The sequence below is a fragment of the Capricornis sumatraensis genome, chromosome 1 (assembly GCF_032405125.1).
Source record: "Capricornis sumatraensis isolate serow.1 chromosome 1, serow.2, whole genome shotgun sequence".
Lineage (NCBI taxonomy): Eukaryota > Metazoa > Chordata > Mammalia > Artiodactyla > Bovidae > Capricornis > Capricornis sumatraensis.
The window spans coordinates 44,254,684-44,280,035 of NC_091069.1; the positions used below are offsets into that span (position 1 = coordinate 44,254,684).

A 25,352-nucleotide genomic window follows, 5' to 3' on the forward strand; every position below is an offset into this window, starting at 1 on the left:
GGTATGTCATCTGTGGAGATCAGTGTGTTCACAGCTTTTCTTGACTTAATCTCTTTTTGTCATTTTCAGGGTCAATGAAGATGTGAAATTAACTGACTTAGAGCTAGGAAAGCTGGCAAACAATACCCAGGAGTTATTGTATAGTGCCTCAGATATATGCCATGATCGAGCCGTCAAATTTCTCATGTCAAGAGCAAAGGTTATTTGTTTTGATAAAGTTTAGATATTTTTTACATAGTAAAATTACTTTGAAAATATAGAATATATCCTTGCTTGTATCCCTATATTCTGCATAATGTATATTTTTAACACTTAATAGACCACTATTTTAACATCTAATAGACCACTAGTGTGGTCTGTTAGGGAGTGGTCTATTAGGGAGGTGCTAAAATGCAAAATAATCCAAATAAAAGAAATAGTAAAACTGAAGCTTGAATTTCAAATAAATGATTAAAAGACTTAATAAATATTTGAAATTAATATGCTATTTTTATACATATATATGTGTATTACTAACCAAATAATTTATTAAGAAAATTAGTCATTCTCCAGTATTATGAAACTTGTGTAGTATGACCTGAATTTATTTGAGTTACTTTGTCTTAAAGGGATCAGAATAAAATTTAGACATCTTAAACTTTTAATGGTTGATCTCTGGGACTAAAGTATTGGGAAATTTCATTAAAAATTATCTTCAAATAATTTTTAGGAATTAGTATAAGTATTATAAATTAATATTAAGTTGGTTTTATAGCTATTCCATATTTTGTATTATACTAACTCATAAATATTATATTATCTTTAAAATTTAGGATGGTTTTCTTGATAAGCTAAATTCCACGGAATTCATATCACTTTCCAGATTAATAGAAGCATTCATTTTAGAAACTGAACAGATATGTGGAAGAAAAAGCATGTCATTACTTGGAGCACTTCAGAGCCAAGCAAATAAATTTGTAAATAGGTTTCATGAAGAGAGAAAAACCAAACTCAGGTATTATTACCATGTCATTTTTTCTCCTTTTTCTATATAAAACACAGTTATATTTAAAAGAGGAAACTTCATTGATTGGCCAATTAAAACCCCTGACAGTTATTTTTCTTTTTAATTATAGACATTGTGTAATTAAAATCACCATTTCTTGGCTTTTGAAAGTGGAGTTAGAATGTTTATTTCCATGAAAGTACTTATCCTGATAGACTGACTTTTGCTTTCCCACTCAAAGTGAAGTTAATTATGTTTTACCATTCTTCTTGACTAGGCTAAGAGATATAAAAAGGAAAATATTTCTTGAAACTATTTGTACTATTTATGAATGACCTCAGTTTATTAAGCTGTTCAGCACTTTTTAAAAGTCTCATGTACTAGCAACAGCCTATGACCATTACTGTTTAGAAAGTCAAATGCCTTGTATTGCATGGGCTCTACTTGAATTTAACTAAGATACATGTAGTCTTAAATATATAAGTCTTAAGTACTCACTTGGCTTTTCTTTTTCTTTTCACCCTAAGAGATAGGGTTGAAATATTATTAAAGTTTATCTTTCTTTTTACTTTTGAATAGCCTTCTCTTAGACAATGAACGCTGGAAGCAAGCTGATGTTCCTGCAGAATTTCAGGATCTTGTTGATTCTATATCAGATGGAAAGATTGCTTTACCTGAAAAAAAATCAGGAGGTATGTGTACTATTTCACAGTCTGTTTCAGTTTTATATTGTTTGTTAATTTTATAAGAGTGCTTAATATTTTTTTAATTGATAGTGCCTCTTAGAAACCTTGGAACTCATATTCCCAGCTTAGTTAGTAAGTAGTTGACTTGAAAAGTATGTGGCAATTTATAATAATTTAAAATATTTATTGACTATTAACCATATTCCAAACATTGGACCAAGCGCTTTACATGCATTTACTCTCCCAACACCCTATGATAAAGATACTATTGTTACCTTATTTAATATTGAGGAGGCATGAGGCTGCCAAGGGTTACAGAATTTGGTATAAATGAAGATCTGTGGTTTGGAGAAGGCAATGGCACCCCACCCCAGTACTCTTGCCTGGAAAATCCCATGGACCGAGGAGCCTGGTGGGCTGCAGTCCATGGGGTCGCGAAGAGTCGAACACAACTGAGCAACTTCACTTTCTGTTTTCACTTTCATGCGTTGGAGAAGGAAATGGCAACCCACTCCAGTGTTCTTGCCTGGAGAATCCCAGGGATGGGGGAGCCTGGTGGGCTGCTGTCTATGGGGTCACATAGAGTCGGACACGACTGAAGCGACTTAGCAGTTGTGTAATTTTATAGCTGTGTTCTTAACCACTGTACTATATTGTTTAGAGAATATGAGACATATTGAGACATAGATAAAGGTATAATTTTACTTTAAAAGGGCTAAGTCTAATGAAAAATATATTTATTAGCAATCATAAGTAAGGTAGTAGTGATATGCTAGAGAAAACCAAAATGTAAAGAACCATAGAAAAAAAAATTATGAAGGAGACTACAGAGGAAGGGCAGGGAGGCAGGACAATCTAGAAGACAAAAGTTAAAAAATTAGAGTTTCGAAAAGAAAATTGTCATTGGTATTATATATCAATCAGGTTTCTTGTGAAAGATACACAATGGCTAGAACTATTTTTGTATGCCAGTTAAAGTGTAATACCAGGATGCATTGTAGTTATGAAGTTCTTGAATGTTTTTAATGGAGGAGGCAGTTGCACTTTCAGTTTTTATGCATTTAATGAAAGTTTAATATTTTTACATAGAAATATTTTAAAATTGTATACTGTATCATAAAATACAACTGTATTGCAAGAGAAAGAGTGATAGTGACCACTTGTTTGACACACAGGAGATAATTTACAGTCTTTTTAATTCAATGGAGTGATAGAGCCAGATTGTAGTTCATTGCTGAGTAATTCAAAAGTTAAGGAAGAGCAGACAAGTGTAAGGCTACCTTTTCGAACAGGCCTTTCAAGTTTGGCCCTGAAGGGAAAGTAAATGATGAAATGGCAGCTAGAGACACAAGAGCTATTAGAAAGACTATTACCTTTAAATTTCCTTAGGGAATTGAGAGAATTTTAAGATAAGAGAAACTGAATTATACTTTTATGCTTAATAGAAAGAGGAAGAAGGTTGATTTAAAATAAGAGTGACATAGAATGATTCTAGGGGTAGGACCCCTGGAATTGAATCCACAGTTCAAGAGAGGGGCTCCCTCTGCCCACTGTAACTAGAGGGGGTGAGGAACAGGTGAAAATTAGAGTAATTCAAATATAGTCGAGAGAGAAATTAAAGAAATCAAGTAAATTTCTGTTTAGTGACCATTTTTAGTAGATAACAGTGTTAGGTGGTAGTCACAATTTTTAAATTGATTGTATGATATTAGCAAAGCAAAAGTGTTTAAGTGGTAAAGACTAAAAGAAAAATAAGATACTCTGATCATCCTAAATCACAAACTTAAAACTATAGGACTTATTAGCCATCTGTTCTTTCAAGCTGTATTTGATTGGAGTTCACTATCCTGAACACATTCCAATTTTGAATTAAAATCATAACTCTAAAAGTGATTTAATTTATCATGTGTTTTCCCCACAGAGTGAATTCTTTATTTTCACTTCCTCTTTGTAGGATACGGACAGTAGAAAGTTTCTCTTACAAACCCTGCTCTGTCTTTTGTATTTCTCTGACCAGGAAGAAAGTATATGCCATTAGAAATTCATTAATATTTTACTAGTTCATGCAAAGTGAAGGATCCTGGGTTATATTCATTCACCTATCATCCATTTATTGAGTTACTAACTACTTATTGAGGCATGGGGAGATGAAGTTTAATGGATAGCAGTAAATATTGATTTCGTGTTTACCCAATGCTAGACAGTTTGTTCTAAGCACTTTACATGGTTATCTCATTTACAGGTCCAGGAGCTGTAGTATTCCCATTTAACAGATATGGAAACTGAGGCACAAAGAGGTTAAGCAACATACCTAAGGTTACATGGCTAGAAAGTAGTAGAGCTGGGATCCAACTGCAGGCAGACTGATGTTAGGGCCCCTTTTTAACTACTGTGCTAAGTCACTTCTCTGCAGTATTGAGTGTTGGTTAAGACACAATCCCTGTCCTCAAGAAACTTTAATCTGACATATAGAGTGAATTGTGGTTAGAAATTATATCACACTGAATTTCTTTACTTGAAAGAAATGAAGATGTAGATATTTAATGTCTTAGAACAAAGGGAGTTGAAACTTAGGGAATCATTATGACTTACTTGCCCATGGTACTCTGTTTAACTGGCTGATTCAAGACAGTAATCCAGTCCACTGTTCTTTTCACCTCAACATACTGAATTTTGTTTTTTAATGATAATAAATACCATGTACTGAAAATAAAGTAACTTTTGGATAAATATCATAAAAACTAAATATATAATCTCTCCACTGAATTTAGGTATTAACTTGTATTCTAAAGATTATAATAAAACCAGCTGAAATGCTAGTTATGCTTTTCCAGCTAATAACACTCTTTTACTTCTTATAATAACACTCTTTTACTTCTTATCAGCCATCTGCCATGTACCAGACCTAGAGGACAGCTATTTTGTAAGCATTATCTCTTTCACTGACAACTACACTTAAAGATAGATACCGTTGTCTATGTTTAATGGATACAGATACTGAGACTCTAAAGAAGTAATTGGTCCAAAGTCATTTATCCAGTAATTGGTAATACTGGAACTCAAATTCAAATTTCTCTGATTCCAAATCCAATATACTTTACTTACTTTGTGCTAAATTGTTTTCCAAGAAGTAGGTTTATTTGCAAAAACGAGGTTGTTCCAGGCCTTAAATAGGAACTTTTTCAGTTTTTTTCCTAGTTTAAATTTTTTATACAGTATTTTGTTTCATCTTATACCCATGTCTCTTTATTTGTTTTAACTCTTTAGCTACAGAAGAAAGAAAACCAGCTGAAGTTCTTACTGTTGAGGGGCAACAGTATGCTGTTGTTGGGTGAGTGACACATTTTTCTTTGTTAGTTAGGTCAAGTATTTAAAATATAGGTCTTCTAGTTACCCCTTGATGTGAACTGGAAATTTTAGATTAACAACTATAAATCTTACAAAGAATTTTAAATAAATTTTGTGGATTCCTTTTTATTTTGTAGTATTCTGTATCCATTAGAGACTACACTGGCTAAACAAAAAAGGTGTTGGTTGATTTTTCTCATACAACAAGAACTTTGAGGTACATCCAAATGGCAACCCACTCCAGTGTTCTTGCCTGGAGAACCCCAGGGACGGGGAAGCCTGGTGGGCTGCTGTCTATGGGGTCTCACGGAGTCAGACACAACTGAAGCGACATAGCAGCAGCAGCAGCAAGGGTGCTACAGTGGCTCTCTGCTGTAAATGTCTCAGGCTCTTTCTGTCTTTTTTACCTGCAACTTTTCTTGGTGTGCAATGTGCAGCATATTGAAGTTGTGAGCTCTGGAGTCAAACTGCTTAGGTTTGAATCCCAGCAACTCTGTTACTTTGTGACTTTGGGCAAGTTACTCTGTGTGCCTTAGTTTCCTTCTTTGTAAAACAAAATCTGGGCAATAGTACTGTACTTAGAATTATTGTGAAACAGGTAATTCCTGTAAAGCATCTTGCACAGTTCTAGTTCACCTAACAAGAATTTGATAGTTGTTGGTAGTTATTTCCATTACCATCATTTGTCATTAGGTCTTTTATTCTTTTACCAATAACAGTATTTCAAATTCAAGTTAGCTAAGAAAAATATAAATTCCAGTGTTGTTTGTCTAGGGCTTTATGCCTTTTATTAATAGATACTTAAGATGATATCTTCATATACTTTCATAACACTTAATAGTTTAGGTATTTTCATATATATGATCTCATTTGATCTCTCCAACCACACTATGAAATAGACATTTCAGGTATTATTGTTCCCTTTCTATGGTTAAGAGAATTGGAGCTTAGAAGTTTAAGTATTTAATATAAAATTACTCACATGGAGCCAGAATTAGAATCAAAATCTAGCTCCCATTATCTATACCAGAATTCTTTTTCGCTTTTCTTCTTTGTTTCTTGTCACTGCTGCTGCTAAGTCACTTCAGTTGTGTCTGACTCTGTGGGACCCCATAGATAGCAGCCCACCAGGCTCCCCCATCCCTAGGATTCTCCAGGCAAGAACACTGGAGTGGGTTGCCATATCCTCCTCCAATGCATGAAAGTGAAAAGTGAAAGTGAAGTCACTCAGTTGTGTCCGACTCTCAGCGACCCCATGGACTGCAGCCTACCAGGCTCCTCCGTCCATGGATTTTCCAGGCAAGAGTACTGGAGTGGGGTGCCATCGCCTTCTCTGGTTTCTTGTCACTAAATGAGTCTTTTCTGAAGTAGCCATCCCCTCCAGGAAGAATGAATGATCCTCGCCTTGTAACTCTGTGTGCCTCTATCATGGCTTTCTGCAGTGTAGTAGAGTTACTTATTTGTGTATATATCTCCCTGGTTATTATCTGAATTCCTCAAAGATGGGTCTCATTTACCATTTTAATTTTTCTTGGCACCTAATAAGCACTCAATTAGTGTGAATAGAATTTATGCTTTTTCTCAACCTGTATATATTCTCCAAAACTCCAAAGTACAACCATTGTAAGCTAAAGCTTCCATTCCTTTCTTTACTGGAATTCTTTTCCATTTCTAGTAGGACAAAACTTTTTTCAACCTCACTGTAATCTTACTCCTTCGGTCTAATTGTCATTTCTTTCCATAATTACCCATTGCAATTGGCCCTCAATATCCGCAGGTTCTGCATCCCACTAACCAGCATGTAGAACCCATGGATATAGAGGGAAGACTTTACTAAGCCATTTTATATAAAGGACTTGAGCATGCATGGGTTTTGGTATTCACAGGGTATCCTGGAACCAGTCCTCTGGGAATACTGAGGAAGGACTGTGTCTTGTTACTCTTCCCTTACTTAATGGAAATGGTCCCCTCTAGCTATCTCTTTCTTGCTCTTTAAGCTAAGAGACTACTGCCAAAAAGATGAACTCTCTGGCTAAAGGGGAAGTATTATATATTCAGCAAGAAGATTACAAAAGATAGCAATGGACTGCTGCCCAATAAAGCAGACTGTAGGATTATGCATGGAGAGTAATGTATAGTCTAACAATTAAGCTGTTATAAAAGCTAGATAGTCTCCTCCTTGAAGCACTGCTCTCTCTCCTTCAGACTTTTATAAAACATTATTTTACATGGATCACTCATTTCTCAGAATCTCATTGAATTTAGATGTCCTGTAATGAATGGCTGTTTCCCCCTTAATGTCAACCTTATTTAACCTCCCAGTGGTGTCTCTTTTCAGCTTGTGACATATCTTGCTAATGAGCTTATAACTTTCTCATCTTTGGAAAACCTTTTGTGACTTACCAATAAGCTTCTTAGGAGATACATTGTTCTCAGAAGCCACAATTCCTTTTATCTCACTTAGAAAATCTGGACTAGGCCCTTCCTTAATTCAACATTTATAATAACCTGCTACATAATCAGAAACACTGCTTAAACTTTTTTCAGTATTGGCCAAGGATTTTTAAATTGGCCAAGGAATGGGATACCTGCCTTACTGAAAAGACTTACTGCAAGTGTCACACAGAGAGTGATGTGCTCATAGCACAAAATTTAACGAAGTACCCTTTCTCAGTGTCATGAAAGTGCATGCCCTACAGTTGCACAACCTTGAAACTGAGTGCCTTCTTAATTTTACACCCTAGAGGTTTTCTGTTACCTTACTCTAGTCCCTACTTGCTCTACTTATAGGTAAAACCCATCATTGAACAGTTGCCAAAATCAGTATTGATTTTTGTATGTGAAATCAGTTTGATTTTTCTTGTTTTGAGTGCCTACTGGTTCATCTCCCTCTCTCTTTTTTTTGGTAGAACTGTATTGCTGTTGATAAGAATTATCCTTGAATATTGCCAGTGTGTGGATAATATCCCATCTGTGACTACTGACATGCTCACTCGTCTATCAGACTTATTGAAGGTATGTATGATTTCACTTTTATGGAAAAATAGTTGGAAGAAGTAATAGATTAGGGTGTGAGTAATCTTCCAACTCTTAGACATTTCAAGGTCATGGTATCTTTAAGACATTAATTTTGTGACATTTGGCTGTGGTTGATTCACAACATGTTATCTGAAGGCCACCTGCTTCCTTCTCACTCAACGTTTAGTGATTCCTCATTACACCTATAGAGTTGTTAATGACATTGGAGACAGGAGTTGATTTGTTCGTTAGGTGCTGAACATGACTGAGGCCACTTAGGTCAAAAAACCTGGACTGGTTTCAAATGTGCATGGAAGGAATTCACTGAACTTTACAAAATTCATCTCACTAAGGTTAGAGATTTTTCTTTAAATCATTCTTTCAGAACCATTGATGTGAAGTGAAACTGTGGTGATAGTTTTATTCAGCCATTTCATATTAATAGATATTTTAAACTGCTAGATAGAAAAAAGGCTTTATTTTTTCAAATACCTAATATATCAATTAATTCTATCCCAAAGTTGTCATATTTTAGTCCAGAAAGATTTTGTTACCCTTTTGAAAATAGGACTATCCAATTACAAAGACTAAAACAACAAGTTTTATGATTGCAAATTCAAGATTAATTTTTGAACAACTGATTTTTAGAATTTCTCAACTTTTTCCTACCAGACTGTAAATACAATTATTGGGAAACATCCCCTTTTTTTTTTCTGTCATTACATAAACAAATCCTAATTGCTCCTACTAGAAAAATTCATTTCGTCCTTGAATAAGAGGAAAGAGGAATGTATTATTAGAATTAACACATTGCCAGCATATAAAGTGTAGTTTTTAATAAATTGTTGGTTTTTTTCTCTTCCTTCCTTTGTTAGTACTTCAATTCAAGAAGTTGCCAGTTAGTTCTTGGAGCTGGTGCACTGCAAGTTGTTGGACTAAAAACAATAACTACAAAAAATTTGGGTATGGATTCTTGCATTTAATTTACATGCTGAGGCATTTCAGTGATGTCACTATGCTTAGGTTTTTATTATATGTGGTTTTTTTGTGCCTCTAACCAAAGGCTCTAAAAGTAGCAGTTCTACTTTACTTTTTTTTTGTATTGCCATAATTGAAAAATAACTTCTGGAGAAATGTTACAAGGAATTTTTAGTTTAATAAATGTAAGTTATTAGAAGTTACACTACTGTTAAAAAAATGTTAAAATATAATATGTATTAAGTACATAAGTGTGTATGGGGTGAAAGGTATCAATGTCATGAGAATCAGTTGTCCCGTTAGCTTCCTCATGCCATTCTACCCACAGCTTGAGTCCATTGGGAAAATTAGCATAATTCATTACATCATTCAGTATCAAATGATTTTCTTCAACAAAATGAAATATGTTGCTTTCTGTCACTGTGTTCTCCGTTTATGTAATAAACTTGGGTCTGTAGAAAATTGATTTTTTACATAATTTGATAGGTAATTAAAGTCAGCTAATACCTTTTTTTCCTCCATGATATGTCCATCTCCTGGATCTTCAGCTCTTTCTTCACGCTGTTTGCAGTTAATTGTGCACTACATTCCTGTGATCCGGGCTCATTTTGAAGCTCGACTGCAACCTAAGCAATACAGTATGCTTAGGCATTTTGATCATATCACTAAGGTACCTTTTCATGTATTTTCTACTGGAATTTCATAAATTTTAACTCCTTAATTGTTAAGTATTTTAGATGTGTCCCAGGTCTTTAATGTACAATGTTATTTCTCATTATAGGACTACCATGACCACATAGCTGAAATATCAGCTAAGCTTGTAGCGATAATGGATAGCTTATTTGACAAGCTGTTATCTAAGGTAATGATTTATGGAAATTATTAAGCTTTGCTTAAAAGTGTTGTGACTTTTCACAGTTAGTTCTAACAAGTCAAAATTCTTCAGAATTTAGGGAAAAACTTAAATGTTCAGATCACCCAAATAGTTGATCTTCATTTCCTAAGGGATTTGAGGATAGGGATGAGGGAAGATGATTTCAAAGATGAGAGAGACGCTTTATAGAAGTAATTTTATATTAGCTGCATTGAAAATTATGTATCTTCTTAAAAACATTTTAGTTTGAAAGCTTCCAGAGATAGAATTGAGAAAATAAAAATCAAAATAGGGAAAAAATTAAATTATTTGTGATAAAGTGTGTTACTTTATTTTTTAGGCTAAAAAGCAGAGCCTGAAGTGCTGGGTTATTTCTATCATAGATACTCAGTTTCAGTATTTGTTTCTTATTTGCTTCCCATTCTAAATAGGTCATTAAAAGTAGCACTGTTTTCTAAAGAATTCTTAATCACACGGGGAAAGTATCTTCAGAAAAATGTCACTTAATCAGGCCTAGTCACTTTTGCTCTATCTCTCACTCTTTACTTTCCCTAAATTACTCAGTACATGTTTTAGAGAGAAAGCAGAAATCTCATAACTTGGGAGTTTGAAGCTTTGTTTAGTTTATACTTTTGCCCCAGAGCATTTTTAGAGTAATCTCATAAAGCAAGGCACTTTGATATGTTTTTCCTTCCACTTGGATCCTTCAAATTCTGAGATGGCAAGAGCAGCAGACACATAAAAATTATAAAAAGACAAGATACAGTGGTGCCCATTAACACACAAATCTTTGAAGTTGACAGTGAGAAAGCAGTGATTGGAAAATAAGATTGTGGTGTTTAATGTTTAGTTCTCAAACATTTTGGTCATAGGACCCCCTTTACATTCTTAAAAATAATTAAGGACCCCCAAATAGCTTTTGTTTATGCAGATATAGCTATTAGTGAGTATCATATTAGAAATTAAAACTAAAAAGATTTAAAACTCATCTAGAAAAAATGGTACTGATGAACCTATTTGCAGGGCAATAATAGAGACACAGATGTAGAGAACGGATCTGACGCAGTGGGGAAAGGAGAGGGTAGGATGAATTGAGAGTAGTGTTGAAATAGATACATTACCATTTGTGAAATAGATAGTTGGTGGGAAGTTGCTGTAGAGCACAGGGAGCTCAGTTTGGTGCTCTGTGACAACCTGAGAAGGGTGGGATAGGGGTTTCAGGGCAAGCTCAGGAGGAAGGGGATATATGTATGTAGATGGCTGATTCATGTTGTTATATGGCAGAAATCAGCACAACATTGTGGAGAAATTATCCTCCAATTAAAAATAAAAATTTGTTTTAAAAGAATAAAGAAACTTAAGGAATTTACAGTTGTGTGCAGACATACCTATATTATGCCCTCTAAATTACTAGTTTTGTGTGAAGAAAAATTATTATTTAGAAATTCTCTATTTTCTTCATGGTTGTGAAATGGAAGCTAAATTCAAAAACAGTTCCATTCCACCAGTTTCCTCTTTGATATATGACATTCTTCTGTGTGCCAAAAGTCAATGAATAATACATGTAACTACCTTAAGAAGTTTACCATCTAATACAGCAGAGGACTTAACACCTAACAATATAAAGTGAAAGTGAAAGTGTTAGTCATTCAGTTGAATCCAACTCTTTATGACCCCATGAACTGCAGCCTGCCAGGCTCTTCTGTCCATGGAATTCTACAGGCAAGAATACTGGAGTAGGTTGCCATTTCCTACTTCAGGGGGATCTTCCTGACCCAGGGATAGAACCCAGATCTCCTGCATTGCAGGAAGATTCTTTACCATCTGAGCCACCAGGGTGATAATGTGAAAGTGAAGTCACTCAGTCATGTCCAACTCTTTGCGACCCCATAGACTGTAGCCTACCAGGCTCCTCTGTCCATGGGATTTTCCAGGCAATAGTACTGGAGTGGATTGCCATTTCCTTCTCCAGGGGATCTTTCCGATCCAGGGATCAAACCCAGGTCTCCCGCAATGTAGACAGACGCTTTACCGTCTGAGCCAAATGTAGAGTAAGGTAAATGTTAAATAGTGAGACTAATAATGAGCTGGGGAATAGAATGAAGCAAATCCAAAAAATGCTGGTACTCTTAAAACCTTTTCTTTATTCTGTCAGGTCATCCAGAGTTTTTGAACAAGAATTGGGACTATGGCTAGACTTTTTCCTATAACATTTTATTGCATTCTTTTTGGTAAAGAAAAATAAAGAAAATAATGTAATGGACTTCCCATGTATTTATCACGTGTATTTAACTATCATTAACATTTTTCTTTTTTTGTTGAAATATTCTGTGGTTAGTTTGAGGCCCTGTAACATTTCATCCTTAAGTACTTAAGAATATATTTCTAAAAACTTGGGGAGGGATACTTTTTTATATAATCACATGACTATATCAAACCAGCAAAATTTACAATAATTCCTTATTATCATCTAATACTTATTCCTATTTGAAACTTATCAGTTGTCCTAAGAAGTTATTTTACAATAATTTGTTTCAACAAAGGCTTTTACATGATCTACATATTACATTTGGTTATTATGCCTCTTAAGTCTTTTATAAACTTCAAACACCTCCCTCCCCATTTTTTATGTCTTTTTTTAATGTTAAGAATGTGGCTAGACATTTGCAACTTTGTGTTTTCTTTACTACCATCCCCACTGATGACTTTTCATGTTACCCCTACATGTTACATTTTCCCTGTATAGCGCTCAGTCATGTCCAACTGTTTGCGACCCCATGACTCAAGTCTGCCAGGCTCCTCTGTCCCCAGGGATTCTTCAGGCAAAAATACTGGAGTGGGTTGCCATGCCCTCTTCAAGTCTCTCAGTCATGTCCAACTCTTTGTGACCCCATGGACTATACAACCCATGAAATTCTCTAGGCCAGAATACAGGAGTAAGTAGCCTTTCTCTTCTCCAGGGGATCTTCCCAACCCAGGGATCAAGCCCAGCTCTCCCACATTGCAGGCAGATTCACTATCAGTTGAGCCACAAAGGAAGCCCTGTATTATCAAGTCTGTATACCACTCCCTGCTCTACTTGCTTCCATGGGTTGCCCAGGAGTTTGGTCCAGTTTTTAATTCATACCAAAATAGCAGAGTGTGTGATTTGGGTTAGTCTCTCAATTTTTAGCTTTTCGTTTTCTTACCTGGAATTTTAATTTGGGGAAAGAGGAATAGCATAGTAATAAAATATAGGTTGATTCTAAGAAGCTAATAAGTAAGGGTACGTTTCCTTGAGCAGAATAAAGCATTAACATCTAATGATACTACTGGCTAGACTAATGTCCCAGCCACCATTAATTCATGTTGAGTTAAATTGTGTTAGGTTAACAGAGATACACAAAAGTGAAGAAACCTTTTATCTTGTCCCCAAATAGTAAAATATCTAGTATGATAATTATATCAGTAACTATTACAGGAGGTAGATTATATAAAGTTTCATAATAAAGTAAGGAAATGATTCAGTGCTGTTGAAGCTTTTAATGTTTTGAAAGACATGGTTGTTAGCTGGGGAAGTAGGTCTGGGAAAGCTTAATAGATGAGGCATGCATATAAATTTTGCTTTTCACAATTAGAATGGGCTTCCCTGGTGGCTTGATGGTAAAGAATCCACTTGCTGATGCAGGAGACACAGATTCAGTCCCTGGGTTGGGAAGATCCCCTGGAGAAGGACATGGCAACCCATTGCAGTATTCTTGCCCAGGAAATCCCATGGACAGAAAAGAGTCGGACATGAGTTAGCGACTAAACAACAACAAGTAGAGCCGATTAAGTTGAGGCAAAGAGATACACTGAGGTAACAGCGTGAGTAGACATATTGATTGGAATCATAATAAGGAAGTTTAGTGTCAGGTTTTGGAGTTAGGTAGACCTAAGTTCAGAGAAGGCAATGGCACCCCACTCCAGTACTCTTGCCTGGAAAATCCCTTGGACAGAGGAGCCTGGTAGGCTGCAGTCCACGGGATCGCTGAGAGTCGGACACGGCTAAGCGACTTCACTTTCACTTTTCACTTTCGTGCATTGGAGAAGGAAATGGCAACCCACTCCAGTGTTCTTGCCTGGAGAATCCCAGGGATGGGGGAGCCTGGTAGGCTGCCATCTATGGGGTCACACAGAGTCGGACACGACTGAAGCGACTTAGCAGCAGCAGCAGACCTAAGTTCAAATTCCATGTTTGTCACACAGGAGCCATTGAAGAACCTTCAGCAAATTCTTAATTTATTTAAGCCTCAGTTTCTATCTCTAAATGGGGATGATAATAAAAATCTCATAAAGATGTAATGAGGATTTATGAGAGAATATATGTGGAGCACTTTTCTTTTATCATATCTTTGTATCTGACTAGAGACAGTTCCAGTAAACATTGGTTGCTAATGCTTTTGCTGTTGTTTTTAATAATAACAAAAGTAAGTAATTCTATATAGCTAATGTATTAGGGTGGGTAAGCCCAAGAGTAGAGTGGGAGATATGTTGGAAAGGTAGAAGAGGGCGTTGACTACCAGTGGAAAGCTAAGCAGTTTAAGTCAGGTTGATGGAGGTATAATTTATGTTGAGTAAAAGTCATCCTCAGTATATAGTTTGATGAATGTTAACCTGAATGAGGTAGTAGAAGGACTACTAAACACCCTCTAGGGCATTTTTGAAGTTAATCCTTTCCCAATACCCCAAAACCATGACAACCACTGATGTGATTTTCTTCTATTTAGTTTTGTCTTTTCCAGTATGTCTTAAAAATGGAATTATACAGAATTAACATCTTGTCCCAGGTTCCTTTCATTTAGCATAATGCTTTTGAAATTCATGGATGTTATCACATGTGCTAATATCTTGTTCATTTTTATTATAAAGTGGTATTGATTGAAGTACTACTATTTGTTTATCCATTTGATAAATAGATGTTTGGATTTTCTCCAGTTTCTGGCTGTTATGAATAATATACATTCATGGACACATCTTTGTATGGGCATGTGTTTTCTTTTGTGTAAATGCTTTGAATATATTGATGTTGGCATAGAAATGTAAAACTTTATGGCAACTTTATTAAACTGCCAAATTATTTTCCAAAGTGACTATACAATTTCATGATGTATAAGACTTCTGGATACTCTTTTATCTTCACCAGCTCTTTCTGTTGTCTGTTTTTTAACATTAGTCTTCTAGTGGGTCTGCATTGAGTGATATCTCATTGTGGTTTTAATTTTTATAATGACTAATACGTTGAGTATCTTTTCATGTGTTAGTTTGTCATCCGTACCTTATCTGTGGCAGTTTTTTGGTTGTCACAGTTTCGTGTGGAATGGTACTAGTAATTAGTGAGTAGAGACTAAGGATGCTACTGAATATCCTACAATACACAGGACAGCCCCCGCAACAAAAAATTATCTAACTCAGAATGTCAGTAGTGTAGAGGTTTAGAAATTCTGACCTAGAGTACTAACTAATGTGTAAAATAATTTAAAAGTATAATTGGTGAGACTTAGTCACTGATTCAATACACGGAAACAAAGAAAAGAAGGGGTTAAAAACTTAAGTTGGAGATTTCAAGTCTGTGTAACCAGGAGGATGGTAATACTGGTAATAGTAATTGAAACAGGTAAGAGAGCAGGTTTGGGAAAGCTCATGGTAAGCTCAAATGTGGATTGGAGCATGTAATGAATGTAATAAAGGGGAGCATGTAATAAAGTGGTTCATAACTAGAGATATATTAGAAGTCATGGGATTGAACAACATTGATAAGAGAAATGTGAGGAAGATAAGAGAGGATTAATATTAAAGTTCCTTTGCACTTAGGAGCAGAGAAGGCAATGGCACCCCACTCCAGTGCTTTTGCCTGGAAAATCCCATGGATGGAGGAGCCTGGTGGGCTGCAGTCCATGGGGTCGCTAGAGTCGGACACGACTGAGTGACTTCACTTTCACTTTTCACTTTCATGCATTGGAGAAGGAAATGGCCACCTGCTCCAGTGTTCTTGCCTGGATAATCCTAGGATAATCTTTAGGATTATCTAAATCATACCAGTGTACTGTTCCAGATGTAAGAATAATAAATGAATTTACCTAATTAAAAATTTTTAGTATAGATACTTGAAAATTAGGGTAAATATGATTACAATATTGGCCCATCTACAAAAGAAAAAGAACATTTTAGTTCTACCAGTTATATTGATTTCAGATATGACCACTTTGAACACATTCTAAAAATCATGTTTAAAAAACAAACTGTTAATTTGAAGGGCCTACTTTAATGATTCATTATTCTATATTGAGTCAGAATAATAGCTAACATTTTTGAGTACTTCCTTTATATCACACACAGTTTTGAGTTCTTGTGAACCATCTTTTAAAATCCTCAGAACAAGCCCTTTGAGATATAGAGAAATAAGCTCACCTAATACAGAGAAGTAACTCACCCAATCTCACATAGATAAGAATTTTAAGAGTTGGAATTTGAACCTAAGCAGTCCATCTTTTGGAGAAGGCGATGGCACCCCATTCCAGTACTCTTGCCTGGAAATCCCCATGGATGGAGGAGCCTGGTAGGCTGCAGTCCATGGGGTTGCGAAAAGTCGGACACGACTGCGTAACTTCACTTTCACTTTTCACTTTCATGCATTGGAGAAGGAAATGGTAACCCACTCCAGTGTTCTTGCCAGGAGAATCCCAGGGACGGGGGAGCCTGGTGGGCTGCTGTCTATGGGGTCACACAGAGTCGGACACTACTGAAGCGACTTAGCAGCAGCAGCAGCAGCAGTCCATCTCTAGGGCTTCCCAGGTTGCACCATGGTAAAGAATCTGCCTACCAGTGCAGGAGATGCAAGAGATGCAGTTCCATCTCTGAGTCAGGATCCTCTGGAGTAAGGAATGGTAGCCTAGTCCAGTGCTCTGGCCTGGAATATTCCATGGACAAAGGAGCCTGGTGGGCTACAGTCCATGGGGTCGCAAAGAGTCAGACCGTGACTGAGCAATGCATCACACGGCCCTCTTATGAAGGGGAGCAGTCTGTGTTCTTAGCCACTAAATTATGCTGGCTGTCTCAAAGTAGATTAGAATTTTTGATGAAAAAATTTTGAGATTTGCATGAGTAGCACAGAATATAGTTGAAGTGTAAGCTTCAACTATATCAGAGTTAGATGTGTAAGGGCAGAAAATAATATGTTTTAGGGAACAGTGGGGATAGTACATATTACAGAGGACATGAATATAATTCTCATTATTTTTCCCTGCCAGTATGAAGTGAAAGCTCCCGTTCCTTCTGCCTGTTTCAGGAATATTTGTAAGCAAATGGCAAAAATGCATGAAGCTATATTTGATCTCCTTCCTGAAGAACAAACGCAAGTGAGTAGTAATTCCTAAAACTATTATATATATCATAATATACAAGCAGAATTGAAGTGTTTTTATGTACTGTTGGCACATGTAAGCTTAGTTCATGTTCCAATATGATCATTATTATTTTTTTCCAGTTGTTATATTGACTTGTGGAACATGGATAGAAATTTCTGATTTCAAAGCCCTCCTTGCCCTGACAGGCTAGTGCAGTGGTAGCTTTGCTCTGTGGTCAGCCATTCTAAAAAGCACATTTTTATTTGTCCATTGGGTCATCAGAAGTCCCAGATTCTACCAACATTATTTATTACATTATTGGTTTGAAAATCAGGGTTAGCATTTAACCAGTGAATAGTAGAATAAGTTACACATTGATTATAATCCAAATTGGATAGGGAAGGAATTACTGTTTGACTTAATAACTCAAATCAGTATTCTTTAATGTTTGTTAGGTCAGCATAAACGATGTGTAGTAGGCACAAATCAGGAAAAATGGCAAAATGGGTAGACTTTAGCATCTCTTGCCTATGAAGTATCCACCCTCTGCCTCTACTGTTTTCCCTACACTATCATCAGTGTTCTCTTCACTTTTCCATGACATTCCTACCCCTGACTTCCCTCAATTCCATTTCCTAGTAGTACTTTAAAGGTTCCAGTACTTCTTTTTTTCAGTCTTCTTTATCCACCTTAGTTTGTTCCCTTTATACCAGGTGATCAATCAAGCTTAGCTGTATTTAGGGTCTGGAAGATCTCCTGGAGGAGGGCATGGCAACCCACTCCAGTGTTCTTGCCTGGAGAGTCCCATGGACAGAGGAGCCTGGCGGGCTACAGTCCACGGGCTTGCAAAGAGTCGGACACGACTGAAGCGACTTAACAAACACAGTGTTATAATTAGTACAAGCCTAGTTGTTATATGACTAATGATCTTAGCTTTCACTGGAATTTTTGCTCTTCAGACAAATTTCTTATTTCAGTTTGTCTCTAATTGGTTGACTGCATAGCATTGGTATTTGGGAGCAAAGTGTAGGTTTTGTAGTGTCTCTTCCCTGCTTTTTCTTCTGCTGGTCTCCTTTTCCACACCACCTTAAACTTCCATCTTATACTAGCTATTACCATCTTCTCATGTTTTCCTAGGTTTTTATTAATCATACTAACTTTATGAATAAATATCATCCACCATCTCTGGGGCTCACTGAGGACTTAGGAGGAGCTTTGAGATATGGAGCACCCACTAGGGTCTCTTTTTTCCTTTCTCAGTCTTCCTAGCCAAACCATCATTTTCATTCCATATGCAAGATCCCCCACCTCTGACATTCTGACCTTCTGAATTTGCCCTCTGAGTTCTAATTCTGGAGCAGGACTTAGCCAGGTCAGTGAGCTGAATACACAGGTATTTCGTGTATTTTTATCTGCATCTTCATTTAAAGTGAACTCTTTTCAAACCTGGGCACAAAGTATAGATTTTATGTCGTTATTGTCATTTGAGTACCAGTGATTCCATAAAACTTCTTCATAGATGACTTTATATATTTTTGTCATGGAAAATATATTTCACAAAATTGTTCCCATAGATTAATTTTATATAATTTCAAGTCAGGCATTTCCCAAAGAATTACTGGGCCATTGCATTAAAAATCTGCATATGGAGTGATAAAATACTTCCAAGTAATTTAGAAGGGTAACAATAGCCTTCCTTTTACCATTGTGACTTTTTTCTCTATCAGGTTCCTAGTTAATGCAGAATTCTCCCATCTTTTCTCTATTCTTTTTACCTGTATGGTTCATCCCATTTACATATTCCAGAAGACTTTTAAGGGGCAGAAAGGCAGTAGTAAATCATATCACTAAAAGGAGTACTGCTGTGAAAGGCAAAAAGAGCTTTTACCCAACTAAGGAGAAAAACTATACTGAAATAGCAATTCTATACTTTCAGAGGAGCATTTTAAAAGTATATGCCAAAGCAAAAAGATTTTCTCCAAATAATATTAATTACTTTTATCTTCTGTGTCAGTAGAGCTTTAAGAAACTTAGTTTTGTTTCTTTTCCAGATGTTATTTTTAAGAATTAATGCAAGTTACAAACTCCACTTGAAAAAGCAGTTATCTCACTTAAATGTGATAAATGATGGAGGACCTCAAAATGGGTATGTTTGCAACATATTTTTACCGCATACTACCATATTGAGTTGTTTGATTAGTTTTTATTCATTACACTGTCCTTTACCACTGTAATCTTGCCAGGGCCCCACAGTTGTAAAATCAGCAATCTTTTGCCTTTTTTTTTTTCCTCTGTGGAGGTGCTGTATCTCTATATCTATCTGTCTGTTTATGTTAAAGTGTTTTATAAATGGTCAGTTAGTTAACTGACATTACAGGTCTACTTTGAGGCAGTGTGCGTTAGTAGCACCTCCTTAGGTTGGTCACCCAGTAGTCTTCAGCTGTCCAGACAGGACTTAAAGTCCTACTTTGTACCTGTATGACCATGAGAAAGTCACTTAAACTCTGCCTTATGTATAAAATGAGAGTGATAAAATCTCTTTAATTCCTCCACAGGGTTACAAAAAATAATGTGCATATATTTTCTTGTAAGCCATTGAACAAATTTTATGTATTATTGGTGAAATAATATGACATATAAAACATAAGATTTAGAATCAGAAAACTTGGGTTAAGTTTGGCCACTTACTAGCTCTATAACTGAGCAAGTCACTTAATATCTCTGAGCCTTAATATTTCTTATATTGGGAATTATAAGTTCTGTCACAGAATTTTTCTTAAGAGCAATGTAGTTTAGGATATGAATTTAAAGATTATATAAAATGCAAGGCACTGATCATATAAGTTACACCTTAGTATGATTTCTGTACTCTGTTACCTGTTCATGGATTTTTAGGAATGGAATATTTTTTTTCCCCATTAAAGACATTTCAGGCTTAAATTTCAAACTTACAGGGACAAATGTAAAAACCGTATTTTGGAATCAGAAGTTGGCTTTGCCCTTAAAAAAAAAAACAGTATGTTTGACCCCTGAACGGTAGGGAAGGGCATTAGGTGTGCTGCCCTCTAGCAGTTGAAAAATTTGAGAATAACTTAAGGACTTGGCCCTCCATATACAGGGTTTCTCTGTACCCACAATTCCACATTCACAGATTCAACCAACTGCAGATCATATAATGCTCTAATATTTACTATTTTTAAAAAATGGACCCACACAGTTAAAACCTGTGATGTTGGAGAATACAGTAAATTGATTTTGCAGAAAACTATTTGTAAGCTTCAAACTGCTGAATTTGTCTGCCAGGCTGAATTTAAGTTTTATGTAAAAATCTGATTTTCTTTTGTTTATTACCTGGTTCTTCTTTTTTTTAAGAATTATTTTATTTTCAAAAATTTCAAAACCACAGAAAAGTTTAATGACAGTATAATGAATGCCAAATATCTCTCAGACACTATTCAAAGAAACCTGATACTGTTTTAAAGTCCCATTCCTCTCATATATTTCTACTTTTATTCCCATAACTGAATCTTGCTAGTTGGTTGTTTTCAGACCAGTAGATCCAACGCATCCAAATTAATTCATCACCTGTTGTTGTCTTTGTTAATATAACTGTTTGGGGATTGGCACCCTCAAGATCTTCATTGTCTCACACTTTTAAAAACAGTAATACTTAGTAAGTCAAATATGTCTTTGACTGATCCCTTGATGGATAGAATTTCCTGAAAACTTAACTCTAGACTCTAGCCAAAGACAGGAATTTTTTTTCCTGAAATGGCTCTAAAATTTTACTTTTTTCAAGCTGAAATTAGGACATAACATAAACATTTCACAGTTAAAAATTCAGTGGCCCTTAGTGCCTTCACAACCACCACCTCTGTGCAACCACCAGCTTTGTCTAGTTCCACACATTTTACAGAATGAAGCAGGGCAAAGGCTAATAGAGTTCTGCCAAGAGAATGGACTGGTCATAGAAAAAACCCTCTTCCAACAACACAAGAGAAGACTCTACACATGGACATCACCAGATGGTCAATACCGAAATCAGATTGATTATATTCTTTGTAGCCAAAGATGGAGAAGCTCTATACAGTCAGCCAAAACAAGACTGGGAGAGGACTGTGGCTCAGATCATGAACTCATTGCTAAATTCAGACTCAAATTGAAGAAAGTAGGGAAAACCGCTAGACCATTCACGTATGACCTAAATCAAATCCCTAATGATTATACAGTGGAAGTGAGAAAAAGATTTAAGGGACTAGATCTGATGGACAAAGTGCCTGATGAACTATCGATGGAGGTTCATGACATTGTACAGGAGACAGGAATCAAGATCATCCCCAAGAAAAAGAAATGCAAAAAAGCAAAATAGCTGTCTGAGGAGGGCTTACAAATAGGTGTGAAAAGAAGAGAAGCCAAAAGCAAAGGAGAAAAGGAAATATATATCCATTTGAATGCAGAGAATAGCAAGGAGAGATAAGAAAGCCTTGTCAGTGCAAAGAAATAGAGGAAAACAATAGAATGGGAAAGACTAGGGATCTCTTCAAGAAAATTAGAGATAGCAAGGGAACATTTCATGCAAAGATGGGCTCGATAAAGGACAGAAATGGCATGGACCTAACAGAAGCAGAAGATATTAAGAAGAGATGGCAAGAATACACAGAAGAACTGTACAAAAAGGATCTTCACGACCCGGATAATCACAATGATGTGATCGCTCACCTAGAGCCAGACATCCTGGAATGTGAAGTCAAGTGGGCCTTAGGAAGCATCACTACGAACAAAGGTAGTGGAGGTGATGGAATTCCAGTTGAGCTATTTCAAATCCTGAAAGATGATGCTGTGAAAGTGTTGCATTCAATATGCCAGCCAATTTGGAACACTCAGCAGTGGCCACCGGACTGGAAAAGGTCAGTTCTCATTCCAGTCCCAAAGAAAGGCAATGCCAAAGAATGCTCAAACTACTGCACAATTGCGCTCATCTCACAGACTAGCAAAGTAATGCTCAAAATTCTCCAACCCAGGCTTCAATGATTCATGAACCGTGAACTTCCAGCTGTTCAAGCTGGTTTTGGAAAAGGCAAAGGAACAAGAGATCAAATTGCCAACATCTGCTGGATCATGGAAAAAGCAAGAGAGTTCCAGAAAACATCTATTTCTGCTTTATTGACTATGCCAAAGCCTTTGACCTTGTTGATCACAACAAACTTTGGAAAATTCTGAAAGAGATGGGAAAACCAGACCACCTGACCTGCCTCTTGAGAAATCTGTATACAGGTCAGGAAGCAACAGTTATAACTGGACATAGAACAACAGACTGGTTCCAAAGAGGAAAAAGAGTGTGTCAAGGCAGTATATTGTCAGCCTGCTTATTAACTTATATGCAAAGTTCATCATGAGAAACGCTGGGCTGGATGAAGCACAACGTGGAATCAAGATAGGTGGGAGAAATCTCAGTAACCTCAGATATGCAGATGACACCACCCTTATGGCAGAAAGCGAAGAACTAAAGAGCCTCTTGATGCAAGTGAAAGGGGAGAGTGAAAAAGTTGGCTGGAAGCTCAACTTTCAGGAACAAAGATCATGGCATCTGGTCCCATTACTTCATGGCAAGTAGATGGAGAAACAGTGGAAACAGTGGCAGACCTTGTTTTTTTAGGCTACAAAATCACTACACCCATAAAATAAAAAGACGCATACTCCTTGGAAGAAAAGTTGTGACCAACCTAGACAGCATATTAAAAAGTTGAGACATTACTTTGCCAACAAAGGTCCGTTTAGTCAAGTCTATGATTTTTCCAGTAGTCATGGATGGATGTGAAAGTTGGACGATAAAGAAAGCTGAGTGCCAAAGAATTAATGCTTTTGAACCGTGGCATTGGAGAAGGCTCTTGAGTATCCCTTGGACAGGTAGGAGATCCAACCAGTCCATCCTAAAGGAATTCAGTCCTGAATGTTCATTGGAAGGACTGATGCTAAAGCTGAAACTCCAATACTTTGGCCATCTGATGCAAAGAGCTGACTCATTTGAAAAAAACGTGATGCTGGGAAAGATTGAAGTCGAGAGAAGGGGACGACAGAGGATGAGATGGTTGGATGGCATGACTGACTCAATGGACATGAGTTTGAGTCAGCTCCAGAGTTGGTGATGGACAGGGAGGCCTGGTGTGCTGCCCTCCATGGGGTCGCAAAGAGTTGGACATGGCTGAGCAACTGAACTGAACTGAAAGTTTTTACTACCTCAAGAGGAAATCCCAGGCCTGTTAAGTGTGCATGCTTGTGTCCGACTCTGCGACCTTATGGACTGGAGCCTGGTGCCCTCCTCCAGGGGATCTTTCCCACCCAGAGATTGAACGTGCATCTTTTATGTCACCTGCATTGGCAGGTGGGTTTTTTACCACTAGCACCACCTCCAAAGCCCCATTAAGCAATGTTCCCTTCCTTCTCCCCTTTCCCGCACATTTTCTTTTTAATGTGATTTTCTTTTTCTCTATTTTAAGACATTTTAAAAATACGGAGACGTATGGAGAATATTTGTATTTGTGTTACTTAGAATTGATCAGTATTAACAATTTTAATTTTCACTTGAAAACAAAGTTCAGCATTTTTTAAAATTGGCATTCCAAACAAAGCTTGAATACTCCTTGACCCTTATCTTGAGTCCTTTTCTCTTTTTCCCAGCCCTTCGGCAGTGTTTCTAGTAAATCTGGTCTATATCCTTTAAGTTCTTCTCATTTACCTCTTTATCTCAGAAAAAATGTGGAGTTGCTTTATTATTTACATGATATTTTGTACATATGCTGCTTGCTTTTTCTATTATTTATTTATGCTGATATATAAAAATCATCCATTTTTTATTGCCTTATTGTATTCTTCCACATGAATCAACCATATTAATGTATCCATTTCACCTAGTGATTGATTTTAGTTTATTATTTTTTTCCATTACAATCACAGTGAAGATCTTCCCTTATACATGTCTAATGATGTGATGTTTTCTTTACGGTTCATATCTAGAAGTGAATCAGATGTACATTTTCACTCCACTAGGATTTGCCGGAATGCTCTCCAAAGTGGCTGTACCAAGTTTACATTCCCTTTTATTCTACATCTTGCCAGCATTTGCTGTTACATTTTTTAATTGTTGCCAGTCTAATGGATACAATGGTATTTTGTTTTGATTTGCATTTCCTAATGTCTGTCTTCACATATTTGTCATTCATGTGTTTTCATCTGTGACTTTTTGTACTTTGCCCATTTTTTCTCTGGGTGTTTTTTTTTCTTTCTGATTTTAGATTTTTGCATATGCCTTCAAATTAATCCTTCATTGGTTACATATATTGCACATATTTGCTTTTCTTTTTTGTCCTTTTACCAAACAAAAATTCTCAACTTTGATGTACAGCATATACTTTCTATATACTTTCTTCTATAGACTGTAGTTTTGTTAAACATAACTTGATCTTTTTAAATGGAGATTTATGTTAATTTTGCTTAATTTTTAATGTGGGAAACTTGCCTTAAAAAGACTTTGTTCTTTTCTGAGCCTCTGCTGTTCGTTTCAGTGTATTGACTGATCCTGTTATCACAGAAAACATAATTTATTCTTTTATGAATTATAAAGCACTCTGAACCAGAAATTTCAAACAAAAATATGGCTGTAACTAAATTCTGCCATGTGACAAAAGCTGAAACATTAAGTACACAAGTACAAAGGTATCTATAGACTCTAGTACATAAAAATATCCTTGCCCCCTTGTAGTCCAGCAGTCCAGACCTTACATGCTCTTTAAAATATCAAAGCTGTTTCCTCTTTATAAAATACTAAATCAAGATCTGTTTTTTTCTCTGTGGGCCACATCTGTCAACGTATATGTCTCATCAGACTGGTCCCTATTTCTTGTGTGTGGAGCTATGATATTTATCTGAGCCTTCTTTCCAGGAGTGTTTTTTCAAGGATAAGCATTAATATGACAGCTAAATACTCAAAAGTGTAATTCTTGGCTTTTTGTCAAGTATTGTTATATTATCAGTATCAAGTTTTGTATCCAGTAGTACTTACATGTGAGTACCAGCCTTCATTTTTTTTAAGATGGAACTCA

General features: G+C 36.3%; 1 protein-coding gene across 2 annotated transcripts in view; it reads left to right on the forward strand.

Annotated features, from left to right (window-relative positions):
• Window positions 1–25,352, forward strand: part of VPS54 (VPS54 subunit of GARP complex) — a 72,603-nt gene that overhangs the window by 45,101 nt on the left and 2,150 nt on the right. For both annotated transcript variants that reach the window (XM_068980635.1, XM_068980642.1), the window contains exons 12-21: window positions 70–199; window positions 813–994; window positions 1,565–1,677; window positions 4,939–5,002; window positions 7,929–8,034; window positions 8,913–9,000; window positions 9,564–9,685; window positions 9,797–9,877; window positions 17,158–17,265; window positions 19,305–19,399. In XM_068980635.1, the coding sequence (XP_068836736.1) occupies window positions 70–199; window positions 813–994; window positions 1,565–1,677; window positions 4,939–5,002; window positions 7,929–8,034; window positions 8,913–9,000; window positions 9,564–9,685; window positions 9,797–9,877; window positions 17,158–17,265; window positions 19,305–19,399 (1,089 nt within the window). The remainder of the gene's footprint in view (window positions 1–69; window positions 200–812; window positions 995–1,564; window positions 1,678–4,938; window positions 5,003–7,928; window positions 8,035–8,912; window positions 9,001–9,563; window positions 9,686–9,796; window positions 9,878–17,157; window positions 17,266–19,304; window positions 19,400–25,352) is intronic.